The 20465-nt window shown below is 36.7% G+C and overlaps 1 protein-coding gene across 1 annotated transcript in view; it reads left to right on the top strand.

Moving 5' to 3' along the window:
* Positions 1 to 20465, top strand: part of USH2A (usherin) — a 2188359-nt gene that overhangs the window by 427950 nt on the left and 1739944 nt on the right. Inside the window, exons 14-15 of the mRNA XM_053712759.1 lie at positions 475 to 638; positions 8010 to 8168. Coding sequence (XP_053568734.1) covers positions 475 to 638; positions 8010 to 8168 — 323 coding nt within the window. The remainder of the gene's footprint in view (positions 1 to 474; positions 639 to 8009; positions 8169 to 20465) is intronic.

Here is a 20465-nt window from a genome sequence, read left to right as displayed (position 1 = left end):
ACCACAAAAATATACCCTTTTTCACATTTTACCTTAATACCATCAAAATGTATGCTTTCAAATTGTACATATTAGTACAGCTGTATTGCCATCTAGTAATAAAGTTATTTAAATATAAGCCTCTTAAAATGCCAGAGCAGGTCAATAACATAAATATCTGATAGCTCATATGGACAACATTTACAAATTCCATGATGCAAATTTAAATGGAATGTCTACAAATAAGAACAATAGTTATTCAGAAAATACATTATTGTACACTTATTTACATTATAGGACAGTATATTTCTATCTATGCTTGTTTTAATGCTGAATTCCCTAAATATAAATGCAAATAACACAAATTGTATTCAGAACTATGTTGCTTACATGCATAATATAGTTGTCACAATTTTCTTTTGTTTCTGATTATACAAAGAAATATTGCACATATATTGCTATAAAATATAATCTAGTATACCTTTATCTCTGTAGTTGCCAACCATGTAATTGCAATCCAGCCGGCTCAACTAATGGAACGTGCCATTCTCTAACTGGCCAATGTTTTTGTAAAGAATTTGTACAAGGTTACAAGTGTGCTGATTGTACTGAAGATGCTAGCAGTCTGGAAGAACAGAACCCATATGGATGCAGCAAAAGTAAGTGAATGTATAACATATATAGAAATATTTTTTTGGAAGCACATAAAACCCACAAAATCTGCAGACATTTTCTACAAGCTTATTTATTTCTTAGAATTTGCTTTGAGCATATCCCATTCAATTTTGAATTCACTTCCTATACTGGAAGTATATTCCATGCATCAGCCATCCTTTCAGTTAACAAATGTTCTAATGATTACCCCTTAACCTACTACCCAAACCTGTTGTTCTAGTGTTGACCTTTTTTGTGAAAAAAATCTTTTATCCTCAGCTTTAATACACTTGAAGGATTCTTATCATCTCTCTACCTTCTCTCTGATTTTTAGATGTACCATTTTAATAATGTGAGAGCAGGGCCTGTCAATTACCTAAACAAAGGTGGCAGAGTGGGTAAGAAGCAGTGGCTGGCTCGCATAACCAAACCTGCCCTGCAAGTCCTCCAAAGACACATTGGGGGATATTTATCAAAGCGTCAACTGAAAATATGCTTGAATTCCGCATCATAATTGTTGTGAGATCAATCCGCCGTAGTTATTATTATTATCGGTTATTTGTAGAGTGCCAACAGATTCCCTAGTGCTATAAACAAAGGGGGAGTACAACAAAACAATTATAGGGTAGAGGGCCCTGCCAAGAGTTGCACTGTTGTAGTCAGCTCTTAAGAAGGTGATCTACAAACAGCTGGACTTTTAGGCTTACATGCTAAGAGGGTTCAGGGGATTGCAGTGGAGGAGAGGAACTGGTATTAGGAAAGGTTAGCGTAGGTTGTATGCGTCCCTGAACAGTAGAGTCTTTAGGGAGCACTTGAAGCTATTAAAACTAGAAGAGAGTCTTGTGGAGCGAGGCAGAGAGTTCCACAAGATGGGAGCCAGTCTGGAGAAGTCCTGTAAACGGGAGTGTGATGAGGTGACAAGAGAGGAGGAGAGTAGGAGATCATGAGCAGAGCGAAGGGGACGGGAGGGAGAGTATCTGGAGACAAGGTCTGAGATGTAGGGGGGAGCAGTGCTGTTGAGGGCTTTGTATGTAAGAGTGAGAGTTTTGTGTTTGATCCTAGAGGCAAGAGGAAGCCAGTGAAGGGATTGGCAGAGAGGCGCAGCAGATGAAGAGTGACATGTAAGGAAGATGAGTCTGGCAGAGGCGTTCATTATGGATTGTAAAGGAGCTAGACGGCAGGTGGGGAGACCAGAGAGGACAGAGTTGCAGTAATCAAGGCGGGAAAGAATGAGAGAGTGGATTAAAATCTTAGTTGTGTCTTGTGTAAGGAAGTGTCTAATTTTAGAGATGTTTTTAAGGTGGAAGCGGCAGGCTGTAGCCAAGGACTGAATGTGAGGAGTGAAGGAAAGATCTGAGTCAAATGTGACCCTGAGACATCGGGCATGCGGGGTAGGGGTAATGATGGAGTTGTCGACAGTTATAGAGATATTGGGGGTGGAGATTTTGGAAGAAGGGGGGAAAATGAGGAGCTCAGTTTTGGAGAGATTTAGCTTGAGGTAGTGAGAGGACATCCAGGAAGAGATGTGAGAAAGACAGTTAGTGACACGGGTTAGCAAGGAAGGAGATAGTTCTGGTGCAGAGAAGTAGATTTTGGTGTCATCGGCATACAAATGATATTGGAAACCGTGGGACTTAATAAGGGAACCTAGTGATGACGTATAGATTGAGAAGAGAAGGGGACTGAGGACAGAGCCTTGCGGTACTCTGACAGAAAGTGGTGACGGGGCAGAGGAGGCCCCAGAGAAGGCTACATTGAAGGTACGGTTTGACAGGTAGGAAGAGAGCCACGAAAGGGCTGTGTCACAGATGCCGAAGGATTAGAGGGTTTGGAGCAAAATAGGGTGGTCGACAGTGTCAAAGGCTGCGGACAGATCAAGGAGGATAAGCAGAGAGAAGTGGCCTTTTGATTTAGCTGTAAGTAGGTCGTTGGTGACCTTAACAATAGCTGTCTCTGTGGAGTGATAGGGACGAAATCCAGATTGCAACGGGTCAAGAAGGGAGTTTAATGTAAGGAAATGGGATAGGCGTGCATATACTAGTTTTTCGAGAAGCTTTGAAGCAAGAGGGAGGAGGGAAATAGGGCGGTAGTTGGATGGGGAGGTAGGATCAAGGGAAGGTTTTTTGAGGATAGGTGTGACCAGTGCATGTTTCATTGATGAGGGAAATGTACCAGTGCTGAGGGAGAGGTTGAAAATGTGTGTTAGTATAGGGGTAAGGGTAGCAGAGAGAGAGGGGAGCAGCTGTGAGGGGATAGGGTCAAGGGGACAGGTAGTGAGGTGAGAGCGCAGTATAAGTGCTGAAACTTCATCCTCAGTAACAGGGGAGAATGAACTAAGTTTCAGGTTATGAGGGTTGAGGTTGAGTGAGAGTATTTGAAGGGGGGGAGAGAATGGAATTGTGTTGAGAGCTGATTTCATGTCTGATGGAATCAATTTTGTTAATGAAGTGACTGGCAAAGTCTTGAGCTGACAGAGAAGTTGTATTAGGAAGTGGGGGAGGGCGGAGGAGAGTATTGAAAGTGGAGAACAGACGTTTTGGGTTTGAAGAAAGATTAGAGATAAGAGTAGAGAAGTAGTGTTGCTTGTGGAGATTAAGGGCAGAGTAGTAGGAGTTCAAGATGAATTTGTAATGAAGAAAATCAGCTGAACTCAACTGTTTAACTACTCAACTGTGTGAACTAGTTATCAAAGGGCGCCATGTACTAAATGGCGGGCGGACAGCTTCTTAACTCGCGAAGCTGTCCTCCCGCCTTCGCTACACACGGGCAGTGGATCTATTGATCCGCTTGCTCATATGTATCATTACACACTCATCAGAGTGTGTAATGCCCGCCCCTTGAATCGCGTGACCAATCACGTGACTGAAGGAGCTGTCAATCACCGAGAGCGAGCGTGCTCTTGGTGATTTTGCTTCGCCACCTAAGAGGTGGCGTAGGGTGTAGGAAGCAGCGGTCTAATGACCGCTGCTTCTTACATTGCGGGAAGCAGGCTCGCATATGTGAACCTGCCCCGCAAAGGCTCCGGAGCAGCTTTCGCTGCTTCGTACATGGAGCCCAAAGCGTCAACATCAGCAAATGTTGATATTTGTGATGTAACATATGAACCTGCGATCTCAATCTGACGCACATCGATGCGAGTTAAAAACCCGTGGAATTCGAGCGGAATTGTGTTAATTCACCCTCCTATTCGACACTATTTGAAGCTCTCACAAAGTTATAAAAAAATCTACAGTTACACTCATGTCTTTTCCGACTCAGCATACCTGGTTTTCAATTAAATCAGGTCGTGGATGCCATAGAACTTAATGGGAGTCGGAAAACACAGAAAGCTTATGTTCGATACTGCAAGAGAATGAAGTATATTACATAATAAAAGTAAATTAGAAACTTTCTTACCATTGTATACCCTCTCTAAATCAAACAATATTATTGCTTCACATTTGGTGCTCTACTAGATATAGGGATAAAAATGAAAAATACATTACTACTTATGGATTATGTTACAACTTTGTCTCTCATTACAAAGCAAGAAGACAATATTATTTCTACATATTTGGTGCAAAGTTTTGCTCCAAACTTGTCGCACTAATAAATATAGAGATAAAAATGAAATAAATACACAACATAACTTCCTTTTTATTTGTTGGAAAAATCTATGTGCACCATGTTTAAGCCATGTAATACAAGTCCCACTCTCCACTTTGCGCAATATTTGACTCAACAGTTTTCGCACCAATTATGACGCAAACTCCTAAATAACCCACACACTAGTGAATTTTTCCAACACTTTTGATTGGAATATGCATAATCACATGATTTATGATATCACCTAATCTGATTCAAATACACATTATAAACTATCACTAACGAATCAAATTGCTCAATACTTGTGTCATTGATCACTCACCAGAACTTGTAAGTGCCATTTGTTACATTGTGTATTATACTTTGAAAGTATGTATATGTGAAATTAGTATTAAAGATAAACATTGATGCTGACATTAGGATTTGAATTTGAATTGATGTTTGATTCAATAGAATCTTAAGCTGATAGCTAAAAGGGATAGCCCACATAACATTAAACTGTCATGAATCAGATACAGCAGAAATTAAAATCACCTCTTTACTGTTATTGCTATTTTCAGTGTATTTCATATTTCTTCCTTATCTTGAATTTCTTTTTCAGTAAGGAATGTCATTTTATATGCCAGCCCATTTTATAACACCTGTGAAGGGGTGTTTTTTAAAAATAGATTGCAATCAGGAGGGGTTAGACAGGTGCAGAGAGAAACCTGGCCCAGCTCTTAAAGAGACTGGAAACCCCGAAATATTCTTTAATGATTTGGATAGAAAATACAATTTTAAACAAATTTCCAATTTACTTCTATTATCAAATTTGCTTCATTCCCTTGTTATCCTTTGCTGAAGGAACAGCATTGCACTACTGGCATCTAGCTGAACACATCTATTTAGCCAATCAAAAGAGACAAATGTGTGCAGGCACCAATTAGCAGCTAGCTCCCACTAGTGCAACTTAAATTTTTACTTTCCTATCCTTTTAAAATATCCATTGATTGCAAATAAATACATATAATACTCTGATAACATGTTATATTCACAATTATTCCTGCTCAGACTAATAATACATTTATAATATATGCATATAGTGGTATAAATAAACACAGATATATGACAGACAACATTGTTTAGAACAAAAAAGAAACTTTGGGACATGTAAATATGTTTGCAAAAGATTTCGGACATCACACACACACACGCACACATATATATATATATATATATATATATGTGTGTGTGTGTGTGTGTGTGTGTGTGTGTGTGTGTGTGTGTGTATACATACTAAAATATGTATGTACAATATTAAAAAGAATTAGAATAATTCACTATCCATATATTTGCACCAAATATGTCTCTACTTGCTATTTTTGCAATTAGTCCTGCTCAGAAAAAGAATACATTTACACTATATACAATAATGTGCTAAAGAGAAATGTGCTTGTTCGTGAACAGTAATGAAATGATATAAATAAAGTTGGGAAAAATCTGATTAGCCGCGACATTGATGACTGTTGGTGAACACCAGTCCCATGCTCTTCGTACCGTACTTGACGCGCACGTTTTTGATGGCTTTTTTGTTAAATAAGGAAGTAGTATTCAGATCCGCGGTCGCTATGTTTGGAGATGTTTGGTGAGCGTATTGACACCCGCGAATGCAACATATTTGACACTTTGATAAATATCCCCCATTGACTGCTTGGTACATTGAGCCTTTTGCATATTGCAAACTATGTCAAGAATCAATAAAGTTTTCAGTGTGCAGACAAAATGGATAGAGGAGGAAGAAACATTTTCTTAAATTATAACACAGATAAAACATAAATCATTGTAAATAAACCCACAGTAACTGCCAAGAAAATGTAATGCCCTAATCATTCCTCCATCATAACCTCCCTCTGTTGCACCCCCCACATAATCCTCCCAACCCAAATCTTAAACCCCAATTTCAGCAAAAAGGTTACTCAATCTAGATTTTCAGTTTGCATGCTCACAGTCATAACCTGCTTAATTACACTCACATAAATAGAAGGTAGCAGCAGACCAAACCATAGAGAATTATTTGTTTAGCTATGTAATGAAAGAGTTTCTGGGCATATATATTTAATTTTACATTGTAATCATTTTTTTTAAATGTTTTGTCTGTTTAGGTGTGGGTTGTCGTATATTCCAATATGGTATCATGCAGAATTGTTGGAGTTTATGGGGTTACAATGGGAAATGCATAAGGAGATACATTTTAGGGGTGATGTTTTGGGAATTTTATGTTATAAAGTGTTTACTGCTGCAAAGGGATCATTGGAGTTACATGTTCAGAGGGCAAGAAAGGGATGATATGGATTATAATGTTATTTTGTGATAGAATCATAAAAAAAGAGATTAATTCTGTGTATTATATGCTAATTTTGCCTCTGTTCTCCACAAGTACTTAAATTAGACAAAATTTAGATCATTGTGAAAGATAAATAGAAATAATAAAGGGTGACTAAAGTCAAAATTAAAGTTTCATGATTCAAAAACAACAACTTTCCAATATATTTCCATTATCAAAATGTGTACAATTTTTTTTCAATGCACACTTTCTAAGGCTCTAGCTGCTACTGATTAATAAAGTATAATAGTAATAATAATACTGAGAATGTGCAAAAGTGCACATTATATACATATATGCAATTTGTGATTGGCTGATGGCTGTCACATGATACAGGGGGAGGGAAAATTGGATTAACTTTGAAATTATAAAATATCCTACTGCTTATTCGAATTCAAAGTAAGTACTATTGTACCGAATGGAGCTTGATGCCCCGTGTTTCTGGCAAACCTTCAGGCTCACCAGAAACACAAGTTATGAAGCAGCGGTCTAAAGACCGCTGCTCCATAACCTGTCTACCTGCTCTGAGGTGGCGGACAGACATCGCCGGAAATCAACCCGCTCCAATACGATCGGGTTAATTGACACCCCCTGCTAGTGACCAGAACTGCTGGTGCAATGATAAATGCCAAGAGCATATGCTGTCAGAATTTATCGATGTGCAGCGGACATAATCTGAAATTTCAGATCACGTCCGCTCGCACGTTCTTAAATAGGCCCCATTGTCTTTTTTTTGAGTATTTGTCAGTTATTTAATTCTACTGTAGTTAGTGATCCTTTAAGAAATGTATTACAGTTTTTATTTTTTAAAGACATTTCAGAGAACAGATTTTCCTATTTATTCATATGTAAAGTTAATTAGACTTTGGGGAAATATGGTCATCATATTAGGTGAACAAATGAGAAAAAATTCAAAATTCAAATTAAATTGAGTTCAGAAGGTTTTGCGGATAAAGGTGGCCAATATTTCAAAGATACAATAAAAAGGAAAGAAAAATATAAAAAGGACGGAAATTACAACATTGGAGATAACCAACAGTGAAAAATGGCCGACATATGCATTTCACCTTCCATTAGTAAGAGTGGTGTATATTGAAAGAGAATTCACCGCAAAGTTACAGCTTCAAAATGAGGTCAGAATGATTAAACCAAAGTTCCACAATGAACTGCAGAGAAACGTTCCAAAGTGAATGAAATATTGTCAACATTTAATGCATGCTTTTAGTATAGCATTTCATGCATTCATTCTAACAACTGAGTACCCTTTTTAATTACTTTCCTTTTTTAAGGTAAACTGTTTTTTTTTTTTTCAAGAAACAATAATAAAACAAACAATATGATAATTAATACAGTTTTCTTTCTGTGTATTAGTCTGAGCATCTCTGTGTTTTACTGAACAGAATATTTACTTTAATATTGTTCGTTGTAGCTCCCTTCCAACAGCCACCACCTATTGGACATGTTGTTAATAGCACTGCTATCAGACTTATGTGGCACCCGCCAGATTCGACCAATACCAATAAAATGACCTATGTGTTGTACCGAAATGAACAGGAAATCTTTACCACTACAGACTTCCATCCATTCAGTAAGTATTTCATTTTCACTAGTTACATTAGCTTATACTAGATATAAGCATTATTAAGCAAATGGCTCTCTTGCTTTTACAGCTTGTGATCAGTATATAAAGCTATTCAAATTTTTGTAAAATTATTATTTGTGAAAAGCATACATTTTTGCATACAAAAAGGCTATAAAGCCAAAATATAGGGGGCAACATAAAAAAGAGGTATCAATATTAAAGTGCAGAAACTAGTATGTAATCTAGTGAACACATAAATGTAGAACATTAACAAAGCATATACAAACATAAATATTGAGATGAGAGATCTTCTCAGACAGTCCAGTATGAAATAGTGAACAAGGGCCCAGGCAGCTCACTGTGGTGGAGTATGGCTCTTATCCCGCAAAGTTCAATCTGAAACATGCAAGCAAAGAACATGGGCGCCACATGACCAAGTACAGTCAGTTTGTAAACATATTCAGTATATGTACTCACAAGTGTGACATATACCTACAAATATCTGCATAGGGAGTTTGTTGCTAATTAACTAAAAGTGCATACATAGAGGCCTATTTATGAAATGTCTGTTGGACCTGATCCGACAGTGCGGATCAGGTCCAACAGACATCGCTGAATGCAGAGAGCTATACTCTCTCCGTATTCAGCATTGCACCAGCAGCTCTTGTGAGCTGCTGGTACAACGCCGCCCCCTGCAGACTCCCACCAGCAGGGGGTGTCAATCAACCCGATCGTATTCAATCGGGTTGAATTCCGGCGACTCCTGTCCGCCTCATCAGAGCAGACGGACAGGGTTATGGAGCAGCGGTCTTTAGACCGCTGCTTCTTAACTGCTGTTTCTGGCGAGCCTGCAGGTTCGCCAGAAACACAGGGCATCAAGCTCCATTCAGAGCTTGATAGATAGGCCCCATAATGTGTAAACACCTAGGACAAGATTACAAGTCGTGCAGTGAAGTCAGTTGCAAAAACATCACGCAGGTTATGGCTTTTTCCGCATTTGGGGTTGCGCAACTATTACAAGTTGTTATTAAGTGGGGTAATCCAAACAGCCAAATCACATGCGCATTCATGTGTTCCCCCATAGAAATTAATGAAGAAGACAAATATAAAAAAAAACCCACTAAGGGCCGATTTATTAAAGTGTGGACGGACATGATACGATGTAGCATATCATGTCCGCCACACATCGATAAATGCCAACAGCATATGCTGTCGGCATTTATCATTGCACAAGCAGTTCTTGTGAACTGCTTGTGCAATGCCGCCCCCTGCAGATTAGCTAGCAGGGGGTGTCAATCAGCCCGATCATATAGAATCGGGTGGATTGATGTCTGCAGTCTCAGAGCAGGCCCCTATAACCCTAATCTGTTGCGCAAAGCCCATGACGTTTTCTCTTCAAAATGTGTACATGAAAATGCAAATATTTCATTCTGCGAGAAAGTTTTCGTAACATAATATGTTCTATTTAATTCTAAATAAATATTTCTCAATATATGTGATGATTTTTTGACAGATATATCTATTTATAGAATATATGTATATGAATATATATTTTTCTAGATATCTCGAGATCTATATACAAATATCTCTTTGAAAATCCCTCTGAGATATTGTTTAATGTGCATAAGATTGTAATGTGAAATATTTTCATTATCTCCATAGTTAAACATATCTCTATAGATATAAATCCATGTTTCTCTATGTATGTCAATGTAAAATCCCTACGTCTGCTTTTTCTTTCTAACACCCGAGACCTCATATCTTTTAGCCCTCATAACTTTTGTGTGCAATTAGTGATGTCGCGAACATAAAATTTTCCATTCGCGAACGGTGAACGCGAACTTCCACAAATGTTCGCGAACGGGCAAACCGGGCGAACCGCCATAGACTTCAATAGGGATGGGGGAGGTAGCGTGTGGTTGGAGTTGTTCCATGAGTCACTGTGTGTGAGGCCAGATTGTGGGAGTTACATAGAAAGAGTTGGGTATTCCAGGGCTTTATTGGGAGGTTAGGGGAATGGGAAAGTAGGAACAGAAGTGTTTTTATTGTCTCTTCTCAGCACATTGGGTGTACAACCTGAAAGACTGGGGTGATTTTACACCTTTCTGTACCACTGTAAAATCACCACTGGTTCTATATCTTTTTCTTGTGTGGACTGTGACAATTCCTGGGAGAAGTCTTCAATATTCCTATATAAGTGTTTCATTTGTTTTCAATTTGTTTAAATATATTTTCTGTTATAATCATCTAATTTAAAAAAATAAATAAAAAAAATATCAATTCAAAGAGTATCTCCTTTTCAGGATTGAAAAGGATGCAGAAATAACCCAATAAGTCATACAATGTTCTTGCATGGTAATTATAAAAGCCCTGAGTCTACTGAGAATTTAAATATCAAATATACAGTTTGTATATTTTACTTTTATTGATGATAACTTCAGTTTTATTTTTTTATTAAATGGTAAGGAAAATAGAAACAGGGCTTTCTCAATAATAGGGTTGTATACAGTGTTTGTGATGCCTTTGGCATTGCACACTGTGGTTACCTCTGCTCTTCCATGATGTTCACCATACAAAACAGTGCACAATGCCGACCTCACCCTCCTTGTTTCTTGGACTGCAGGCCTGTTTATGGCATCTCTTGCAGTGTTTATGACAGTGTGTGTTCCTTCCACACGCCCTCTTATGGGCAAACTTGTGAACATCATCACTCTGCAGCTACTGACAACTTCCTGTCTCACAATGATGATGTAATGCCTGTTTACTATATAACCATCATCTTGTCCATTCTGTCTCCACCCTTGTGTGAGTTCAGATCTACCAAATACACTTCTATTTTTTGTTCTCATTCTCCGTGTTGACCCTGGCTTTGGCTGACTGATTCCCTGTTCCTGACTCTGGCTACTGTTCCTGTTGTCCCTGCTCTATGTGTTCCCTGACCAGGTTCAGCTGAATACCTGCTTTGGCTTCTGACCCCTGGCTTAGTACTAACTACGTTCTGGATTTCCCTATTGTTTTGTGTATTTCAATAAAATTAATTTATTTTTCCATTTGGTTTCTTGGTCCCCTTACAAGGAGGTAGTACTGGGTCAAGAACACTCCCTCCAGACAAACATCACACCTCATTGTAATGATTGTACTGATTGTGCAACAAAATGTACTCCAACCTTTTCGGGAGCTTTTCGGTTGAAAACTCATTTGTGGCAGCAGCCATTTTAACAAACAAAACAATATTGCATTGTGATCACTTAATAAAACTAATTGGTCAGAAAGCTGAAAGCCTTTTCAGGAGCAAATTACCAATGAATTGTATATAAGTATATTAAGTTGAAAGAAGGGTAGCATGTATGGATTAAGGTTTGGGTTCCAGGTACAAAAATGCATAGCCACCTGGTTCTATCCTTATGTAGCCAAATGCTGTAGCTAACTCTTCATTTTATTCTGTTTACCTAGCTCTGTGCATCTGAGAGAGTGCCAGCTGTTCTGTGCATGGTGCTAATATTTATATGCCTATCTTCACCTGTTGAGCTTTGCACCTAGGCTTGTCTGGAGTGAAATACATTAGTTACTGGATATAAAACCAGATTTCTGCTAGTGCTAGGTAAGCACCCAGAGACATTAGTTTTGCTAATGGAATAGGATGTGTAACCACTTTGATTTGAGGATTATGTCCATTTCCATGTTTTGCATATGTTTAGGAAAGATTGTAAATGGTTGTGACACCCTCTATTTGGATTTTAGTATGTTTGGTTAAAGACTAGCATGTTAGGGACTCAAGTATAAAAAGGCCTTAATGTGACACCTGGGCCTAACACTATTTGGCTAAATGCAATAACTAACTCTTCATTTTATGCTTTTAACCTACCACTGCCACTTGTCTTGGGTGTTCTGTTAATTATTTTATTGATTGACAAAAAAATCTAAACAGTTTCCATGGTGAAACCCACAAAACTCAGAAAACATTTAGCACCAGATTATGAATTGAGCAGTATTTATCACTCCCACTCACATGCTAACTCTGCTAGAAGTAAGAATTTTTGCGCGTTGGGTAGCGTTCGTGTTGCAAGTTTAAAGTAAAATAAAAATTCTTGTGCGTAAAAAGCCGAACTTCAAATAAAAAACATATTGTGCGTGTTCACGTATTCCTCCATAGAAATCAATAGAGCAAGAAAGTGTGGGAAAAATCTAATGTCAGGTTAGGTAATGTCCAGAAGAAGACACAAATGCTAGGGCGAACTAAAATAACACCCTTGCACTCTGAGTTTAATCCAGGTGACGTGACCCCACGACAACTTCTAAAAAACAAGGTACTCACGATATGGAGCAGTGTTGATCTGGGTCCTCTGGAAAGAGTAAAGTAAATCTTGATTGCTGCAGGTTAAACTTCAGAATAGGGTACAATAAACAAACAGTAAATAAGGAAGGATTAGGCAACTTGTAATCAGGCAATTTGAGGGTTAACCTCAGCGTGGTCAATGAAGCAGAGTTTGGCAATTTGTAATCTGGCAGTTTGTGGGTTAAGCAATCGAGTAGTCGTAAATGCAGAGTTTGGCAACTTGTAATCTGGCAGTTTGTGGGTTAAGCAATAGAGTAGTCGTAAATGCAGAGTTTGGCAACTTGTAATCTGGCAGTTTGAGGGTTAAGCAATAGAGTAGTCGTAAATGCAGAGTTTGGCAACTTGTAATCTGGCAGTTTGAGGGTTAAGCAATAGAGTAGTTGTAAATGCAGAGTTTGGCAACTTGTAATCTGGCAGTTTGAGGGTTAAGCAGAAGAGTAATCGTATATGCAGAGTTTGGCAACTTGTAATCAGGCAGTTTGAGGGTTAAGCAGTAGAGAAATTGTTTATGCAGAGTTTGGCAACTTGTAATCTGGCAGTTTGAGGGTTAAGCAATAGACTAGTGGTGAATGCTGAGTTTGGCAACTTGTAATCAGGCAGTTTGAGGGTTAAGCAGAAGAGTAGTCGTATATGCAGATTTTGGCAACTTGTAATCAGGCAGTTTGAGGGTTAAGCAGTAGATTAGTCATTCAGGCAAAGGTTCAGGAACAAATTCAACGAATGAGTACTCACGACAGCCACAGGAATACAACAAACAATCAGGCACCGGAGGATAGAGAGACCGGAATAAGAAGCCGGTCCTGACGTCAGCAGAGGGGGATGGCTCAGAGAGAGGAAGACGTTGCCAGGCAACCAGACACGCCGGAAGAGCCGCTGGAACCTCCAGCGGCGAGCGTGACACCGAACACCTTACTCGCATGCAAACCCGATCATATATTCTCAAGTGTGCCAACCCAACATGAAAATATGAATATTTTGCATTAAAATGTTCTTCACATAGAAGAATATGTTCTATTTATTCATAAATACATATTTCTACATATATCTGATGGTATTTTGGTAAATATATATCTATACCTATATAAATAGATTATTATATATAGGGATAGATATATACAGATAAATATAGGAATATCGATTTATAAATACATAGAACATATTCTGCTGTGTGCAGAATATTGTAGACTTGTGCATGGCTGAAAAATTTGTTTCGGTTCGGTTCAGATCGATTCAGATGTTTTCGAATTTTGGTTCGGATCGATTCAAATTCGGAAAAATTTGAATGAATTCGTTTTGGATTTGTTTCGGATTCATTCGGATTCAAATAAATTCGGCTGGATTCGGTTCAGTTCGATTCGGAAATTCGGTATGTGTTAGGTGGGATGTGCTGTGTATTAGACTAGTATTATGCACTGTATATTAGGTGTAACCCATACCAGAGTGATATAACCTAATATACTGTACAATACTAGTGTAATCCATGGCCATCCGAATGTAACGAATAAATCCGAACTAATTCGGATTTATTCGGTAGATTCGGGAATACTACCGTAATTCGGAAATTCGAATCGATCCGAATATCCGAATTTAACAAATTCGGCCGAATTTCGATTCGGAACGAATCGAAACGCACATGTCTAGAATATTGTAATGTGAAATATTTACAGTAAATGCCTAGTTAAAACCTTTACTAAATATGAATATTTCATAAATATGCTTTCATCTACTTGACTGCAAAGGGCTCCTATGCACTTATTTATATATATACTGTATATATATATCTATATATGTGTACATGTATATGTATGTATCTCTAAAGCCCTTTGCAGCCTGAGCCCTTATAACTTTTTGTGCAATTTTTTAAAAAAAATATTTTTTATTAAATAGTGTGACTATGAGTTTAACTATACTTTTAAATGTATTTTTGATGTGTTTGTGGAACTTTTTTGTTTTGTGAGACAGAGCTCTGAGGTAGTGCTATCCCGACGCACCTTAAATTAAATTGTGCTCAAGGGATCGCATTTACTTTCAACTTGAAAGCACTGCATCCGATCCGTGCTAACAACAGTGATAGACCCGATATCACTCATGCGTAATTGTTAGTGAGTAATCTGGCTCTTATTGTTCAGGTTGGTAAATATAAACTGGGCTATAATTGATAAACCACACGTCTTACTGGTCTATTATTGATAAACTATGTATGTAACATTATCAAACATATCATTAACCAATTAATAGATCCCACAGATTTCTTGCCTCAGTAATGTTGTACACGATAATGCTGTAGTGCAAATCTCAGAAATAAACATTATAGGCCCAATGGGATTCGTTTTAGGGTTTGATACAGGGTTAAAACTAGGGTTGGGATTTATTTACATTAGTTTTAGTAAAAGGTTTAATTAGAAATGTGAATTTAGGCTTCGTACAAATGCAAACTCTCCTGAATTTTGCTGATTCGTCGAGTTGTTTGGTTTACAAACAGCCAAATACAATATTGGACAAAAGGGACAAAAAAATAATGATTGCTTGACAAAATCAATTAATTTCTTTGTTCATTCCCTTTACTACCAAAAAAATGTTCAGGAATGGAGTAAAAAGTTGTATTTTTTGCTTAATAAGCTCCTTTGTTTGTAATGATGTACAGGGGGTATAACCATTCATTTGTCCATCGTCCCCTGTACTATCCTGCCATAGTATTAACGACTGATGTTAGGGACAGCTGCTGGATTTTTGTCATACAGGAGTTGTATGTTCTTTTAACATTGAAAAATAAGTGGTTTTATTTGATCAAATCAATCCTTTAATGTAAGATTTTTGTTAATATTAATTGTCTGTATTAGCTGTCCCATTGGAAATAACGCTAACAAATTCAAATCCAATATTCATCAGAACCAAATGCCTGCATGGACAAAATTCAGCTGATCTGAACGTTTTAAAAAATCGGTAACAAATCTTTCAGATGAAATTAATTTTTCACCTGAGCACGTCTAGGAATTACCAAAGCAACGTGTTTTTGCCATTTCTGCCATTTATCAAGACCACTACATTTTCATTTTAGGCAGCAATGTCATCAGCATCATTGTTACCTCTGCTGCAGCAACATTTTGGTGATCATAAAATTACAGATGCAACCCTTTTTTTTTATTATCAGTTTTGGTTCAGATGAAAATGTGGGAACCATCAACTGACATTTCACATTACCTACAACATTATCAATATCACATAACACCTTCAATGACTCCAAATCATCAACCTGATATTCCACATATAATGCCCTATGAACAAAAACACTACAGCTTGACTAAAAACAATAGTGCAGACCTCACACAAACTGTACTTAGTGACTTCTCTAAAAAAATGGACAAAACCTGCATGCAGCTGGCAAAATAAATCAGTGAGAACTTTTGGTGTAATATGCTTAGATAATATCATGAGTTGTGAGAGAAATTCATACACACCATAAAAAGTAATCTGTTCAGCCCAGGGAACTCTGTTGTCCCTCTCACTTTCTGAAACTTTCAGGCATACTTATCATAGAACAAATACAAAGTGCAAAGTAATTTGTAAAACATACACAGAAATATACAAAGTAAAGTCCTAATTTGTTAAAGTTACACAGAAACTTTCAAAGCATAATCAGAATGTGTAAATCCTAAATAAAATGCTATAGACGGATTATAAATGCATTAAAATACAAAATATAATGTGCAAAGCTTAAATGTAATAAAACTTGAAGGAAAAATCGTGTCTCAAGTAATATAAAATACAAAGCACTATGTGTAAATGTAAAAAAAACTTTAAAGTCATGCAGTGCTATATAGCACTTGGCTTGTTTCTCCTTCACATCCAGAAATGCATAGAATGCTCCTTAGAGAAATATAGCAAAATTAGCGTTTCAAGAATCTGGCAAGGGATTTCATAGTGCTGGAGGGTCATTTTAGATCATATCATCTGAAACAATTTAAAAAAAAACCCACTAGCATATTATAAGGAACATGCAGAATGATATAAAAATCTCCATACTAAAACCAAGAAATAAAGAACAGAAAATAAGACAACAAAACAGTATTTTGCCAAATACGGAAATAATATACAGGCTACGTATGCTTTAATATTATGTCTGTTGGTAATGGATAAACCTTCACCTTGCAGAATAATTCTAAATTTGATTAATCCATTTATTATTAATAAACTAATAAGGCTATTATAGATCTCAAACTAGAACAAATGTAATATTATGTGAAATTAAATTGTAGAACTCATTTCATACATTGCACCCTTTTGGCTTTTCATATGTGGCAATAATTAAAGTTGTATCTCACTCTTACTCATACAGTGTAAAGATGTTCTTTATGTGTTGTATTTTACAATATAAAAACATTTAAGCATATCAAATGCACACATATTCAATACATATAAATAATTAAAACATATACTGACTAATATTTTACATATATCTAATATTTTACATGTTTTATATATATAAAATACCTATAAATATGAATATTTAATATACTTAAAGGGACAGTAAAAGTAAAAAAATAATGTTACATAACTCTGCACTATGGGCAGAATTATGTAACGTTATCCTAGGGACACTTTCATAAACAAAAGAGATGTGAAAGATTTAACCCCCCCCCCAAAGGTATACTTACCTTCCATTCCTCGCCGCATTTTATGATTTTTTTTCCCCCTTAAAAGTGCCTCACAGGTTTGCTGTGTAATCTCAGCGCACCCGATAGCGGCATTGAACTAAATGTAGTGCGCTCCCATGGCTGTAGGCTGCTTAACCCAGCACGGAAGGGCACTACATTTAGTTCAATGGCTAATCACAGCATGCCGCCTGACGTGCTTTTGAAAAAAACACAGAGGCCTAAATTACAAGAGCAGTATTTATAGCTCCTTTTCTAGCATTAACTAAACTAGAAGTAAGCTTTTTGTCCATGTCGGGTTGCACTCATATTACAAGTTGAAAGTAAATTGTTTTTTACCCAACAAGTTTAAAAAGCCGAACTTAAAATATAATGTATTCACCCATAGGAGTCAATGGAGAAAAAAAAACTTATAGAAAATAATAGAATCAGAGAATAGATTACTATCCACATAGACACAAGTTCTTTCTAACCAGCTCATGAAAATATTAGCATATGAGGGGGCAAATTTAGCCCACATCATGGTTCCTTGTTTCTGCAGATAGTAAGACCCCTCAAATAAAAAATAATTGTGTTCAAGGAGAAAGCGAGTGGTCAGCAGGATAAACTTCAAATGTTCTGAATCAAGATTGTAACATAACTCCAAGAAATACTTTACTAATATTTTCATGGGTTGGTTAGAAAAAACTTGTATCTATGTGAATAGTAATCCATTCTCTGATTCTATTATTTTCTATAAACATTTTATTGATGATCTTTTATTTGTGTGGGGGGGGAGAGCGAGAATCTGGCAGAGCGATTTGTACAATATCTGAATCAAGATGAAAATGGAGTCAAGTTTACTCTAGAATGGCAAAAAAGTACTATTAAATTTTGGATATCACATTGATAGGCGATTCTGATAGTAGTAAGATACATACTAAATTATAATGAAAATCGATATCTGGTAATACCATACTTCATGCCAAAAGTGCCCATTCACGACATGTCTTCAGGGGATAGCTAAAAGTCAATTTATCAGAGCTAAGAGAATATGCTCAAAACAAACAGATTATGTTGTAGAAAGTAACACCATAAAAACACGTTTAAAAGAAAGAGATTATTCAGCTCACCTTCTTGAGAACATGTCAACAGATGTGGCATCTGCAAAATATGGAGAAAGAATCAGGACTGCAAATAAGTTTTTTCCTCACAAGAACCAAAAGAGTAAAGGACAATCAATTTTCATTACCCAATATTCTACTGAATACTCGTCCATTTGTAAGATTATCAATAAGTATTTCCCGTTGTTCTATGGAGACAAGGTTCTGAAAGGAATAGTTGACAAAGATTGCAAATGTGTATACTCACACAATTTAACCTTAGGTAATATTCTATCCCCCAAGCCAACTCCCCAGCTCAACGAGAAGTAGTTCTTGGCTCACTACTAAGGGTACATACAAGTGTGGCAGTTCACAGTGCAAGGCCTGTGATTATTTGAAAACAGGCAGTTCCTTTCATTCATGCACGTCTGGACAAACATTTGAAACCAAGGCTACATTAATTGCTCTGTGTCCTTTGTGGTATGCCTAGTTGAATGTACAACTCATAACATGCATTATGTAGGTATAACCACAAGGGACGTCAGGACAAAAATATGTGAACACATTGGCTACATTACTAACAAACAACAATGTTCTGAATTGTCTAGACATTTCATTGATGTATACAGTGGGAATGTCAACAATTTCAAATGGTGTGCTATTGAAAAAATCACTAATTCACATAGAGGAGGTGATACAAATTCAGCACTGTAAAGATAAGAGGTTTTTTTCATTTTTAAGTTGGTTACTCAAATGCCCAATGGCTTTAATTCAGAATTTGATTTAATTAATTATTGGAAATTAGTTGTATCAATTGTTTTGTTCTTGCTTTATTTCACTTTATCTTACTGTATCGTGATGAATTAATCTTGTTGCATGATATTTACATTCGGTAATTGCAGCACCATTATTATTATTACTTATGAATCACTTATTATTATTTATCACTTTGTCATTTTCTGTGCAAAGTAGGAGAAGATCCATAATATTGTTGTTGTTTAATATGTATTAGCTATTTGCCTTGCACAATATATTAGACAAGTTTCTAATTTCAAATATTTATATATATATATATATATATATATATATATATATTGTTTCTTATTCTGTTTTCCTTTCTTCCCCTCTAATTCAGTAAATAACACCTTTTTAGATATGCATTGATTCATGAGAATATTTAATGTATTAGTAGTGTTTACCTTTGTACTTATCCACTACTTTAAATGAGAGTTATATGCTAACAGGTATAGCAGGTGTGTAATTGACACTATCCAATAGAATTCAAATGAGTGCTTTTTATATGCTTATTGATGTTTGCTAGTGAAGTCTATGATAAAGGCAGTCAGCCGAAACATATAAGACCAGTCATTATCCTGTATCCACTTTTTAAATGTTTGGAATAAAGACTGTTTTTAACTTCACACCATGGAGTTCCTTTACTTGGGGACTACGAGGAATCTCTTGCACCTTAGGAACGTCCATTGGGGATTCCGTTGCACCCTAAATATAATAACAGATTTCATTATACATTTGCCTGCACTTTTTTTACCACCTGGATTGCCTGGATGTAGGATCCTATAGTCGGCCTCCACCAGTCCTATGCACAGGCTTGAATCAGCCTGTTGATTGACCACATTAGGAGGAGTGCGGTGATACGTGTTCTGGCTTCTAGTTCGGTCTCCGGAGGATCTTGCCACAAGTTAGCAACCTGGGTTTGCCGGAACTGGAGAGCATTGGGCAGTGAATAGCGAGCAGATGTGCAGTGAGTGGTATGTGAGCACATAAGGAACTATCGTAACCTGGAGTTTAAGTGGTTGTATACCCTTAAACCCGACTTTGAAAGTAGGCTGTGTTGGCAGGTTTAGTATCTGTTGACTTTTTTTTACTTTGCTTTTGAGCTTTACGGAACTGATACTTTGTTGCCAGACAATACTTATTTTGTTTGTATTTATAAAACACAGTTGTAGATTAGAAATGCTATTTCAAATTCAAATGCTACATTCAAATTTCAAGTGTGACATTCGAATTTGAATATTTCATTTATACAACACAGTTGTAGACTAGAAATACTATTTAAAATTCGAATGTGACATTTGAATTAGAATGTGACATTCAAACTCGAATATTACGTTTATAAAACACAGTATTAGACTAGAAATACTATTTCAAATTTGAAAGTTATATAAACATTCAAAATTCGATTCAAACAAATGTATCAAAATTTGATTTCAAT

Source organism: Bombina bombina, chromosome 4 (assembly GCF_027579735.1).
Source record: "Bombina bombina isolate aBomBom1 chromosome 4, aBomBom1.pri, whole genome shotgun sequence".
NCBI classification, from domain to species: domain Eukaryota; kingdom Metazoa; phylum Chordata; class Amphibia; order Anura; family Bombinatoridae; genus Bombina; species Bombina bombina.
Note: the sequence above shows the minus strand (reverse complement) of the source record. Positions and strands in the feature narration are given on the sequence as shown.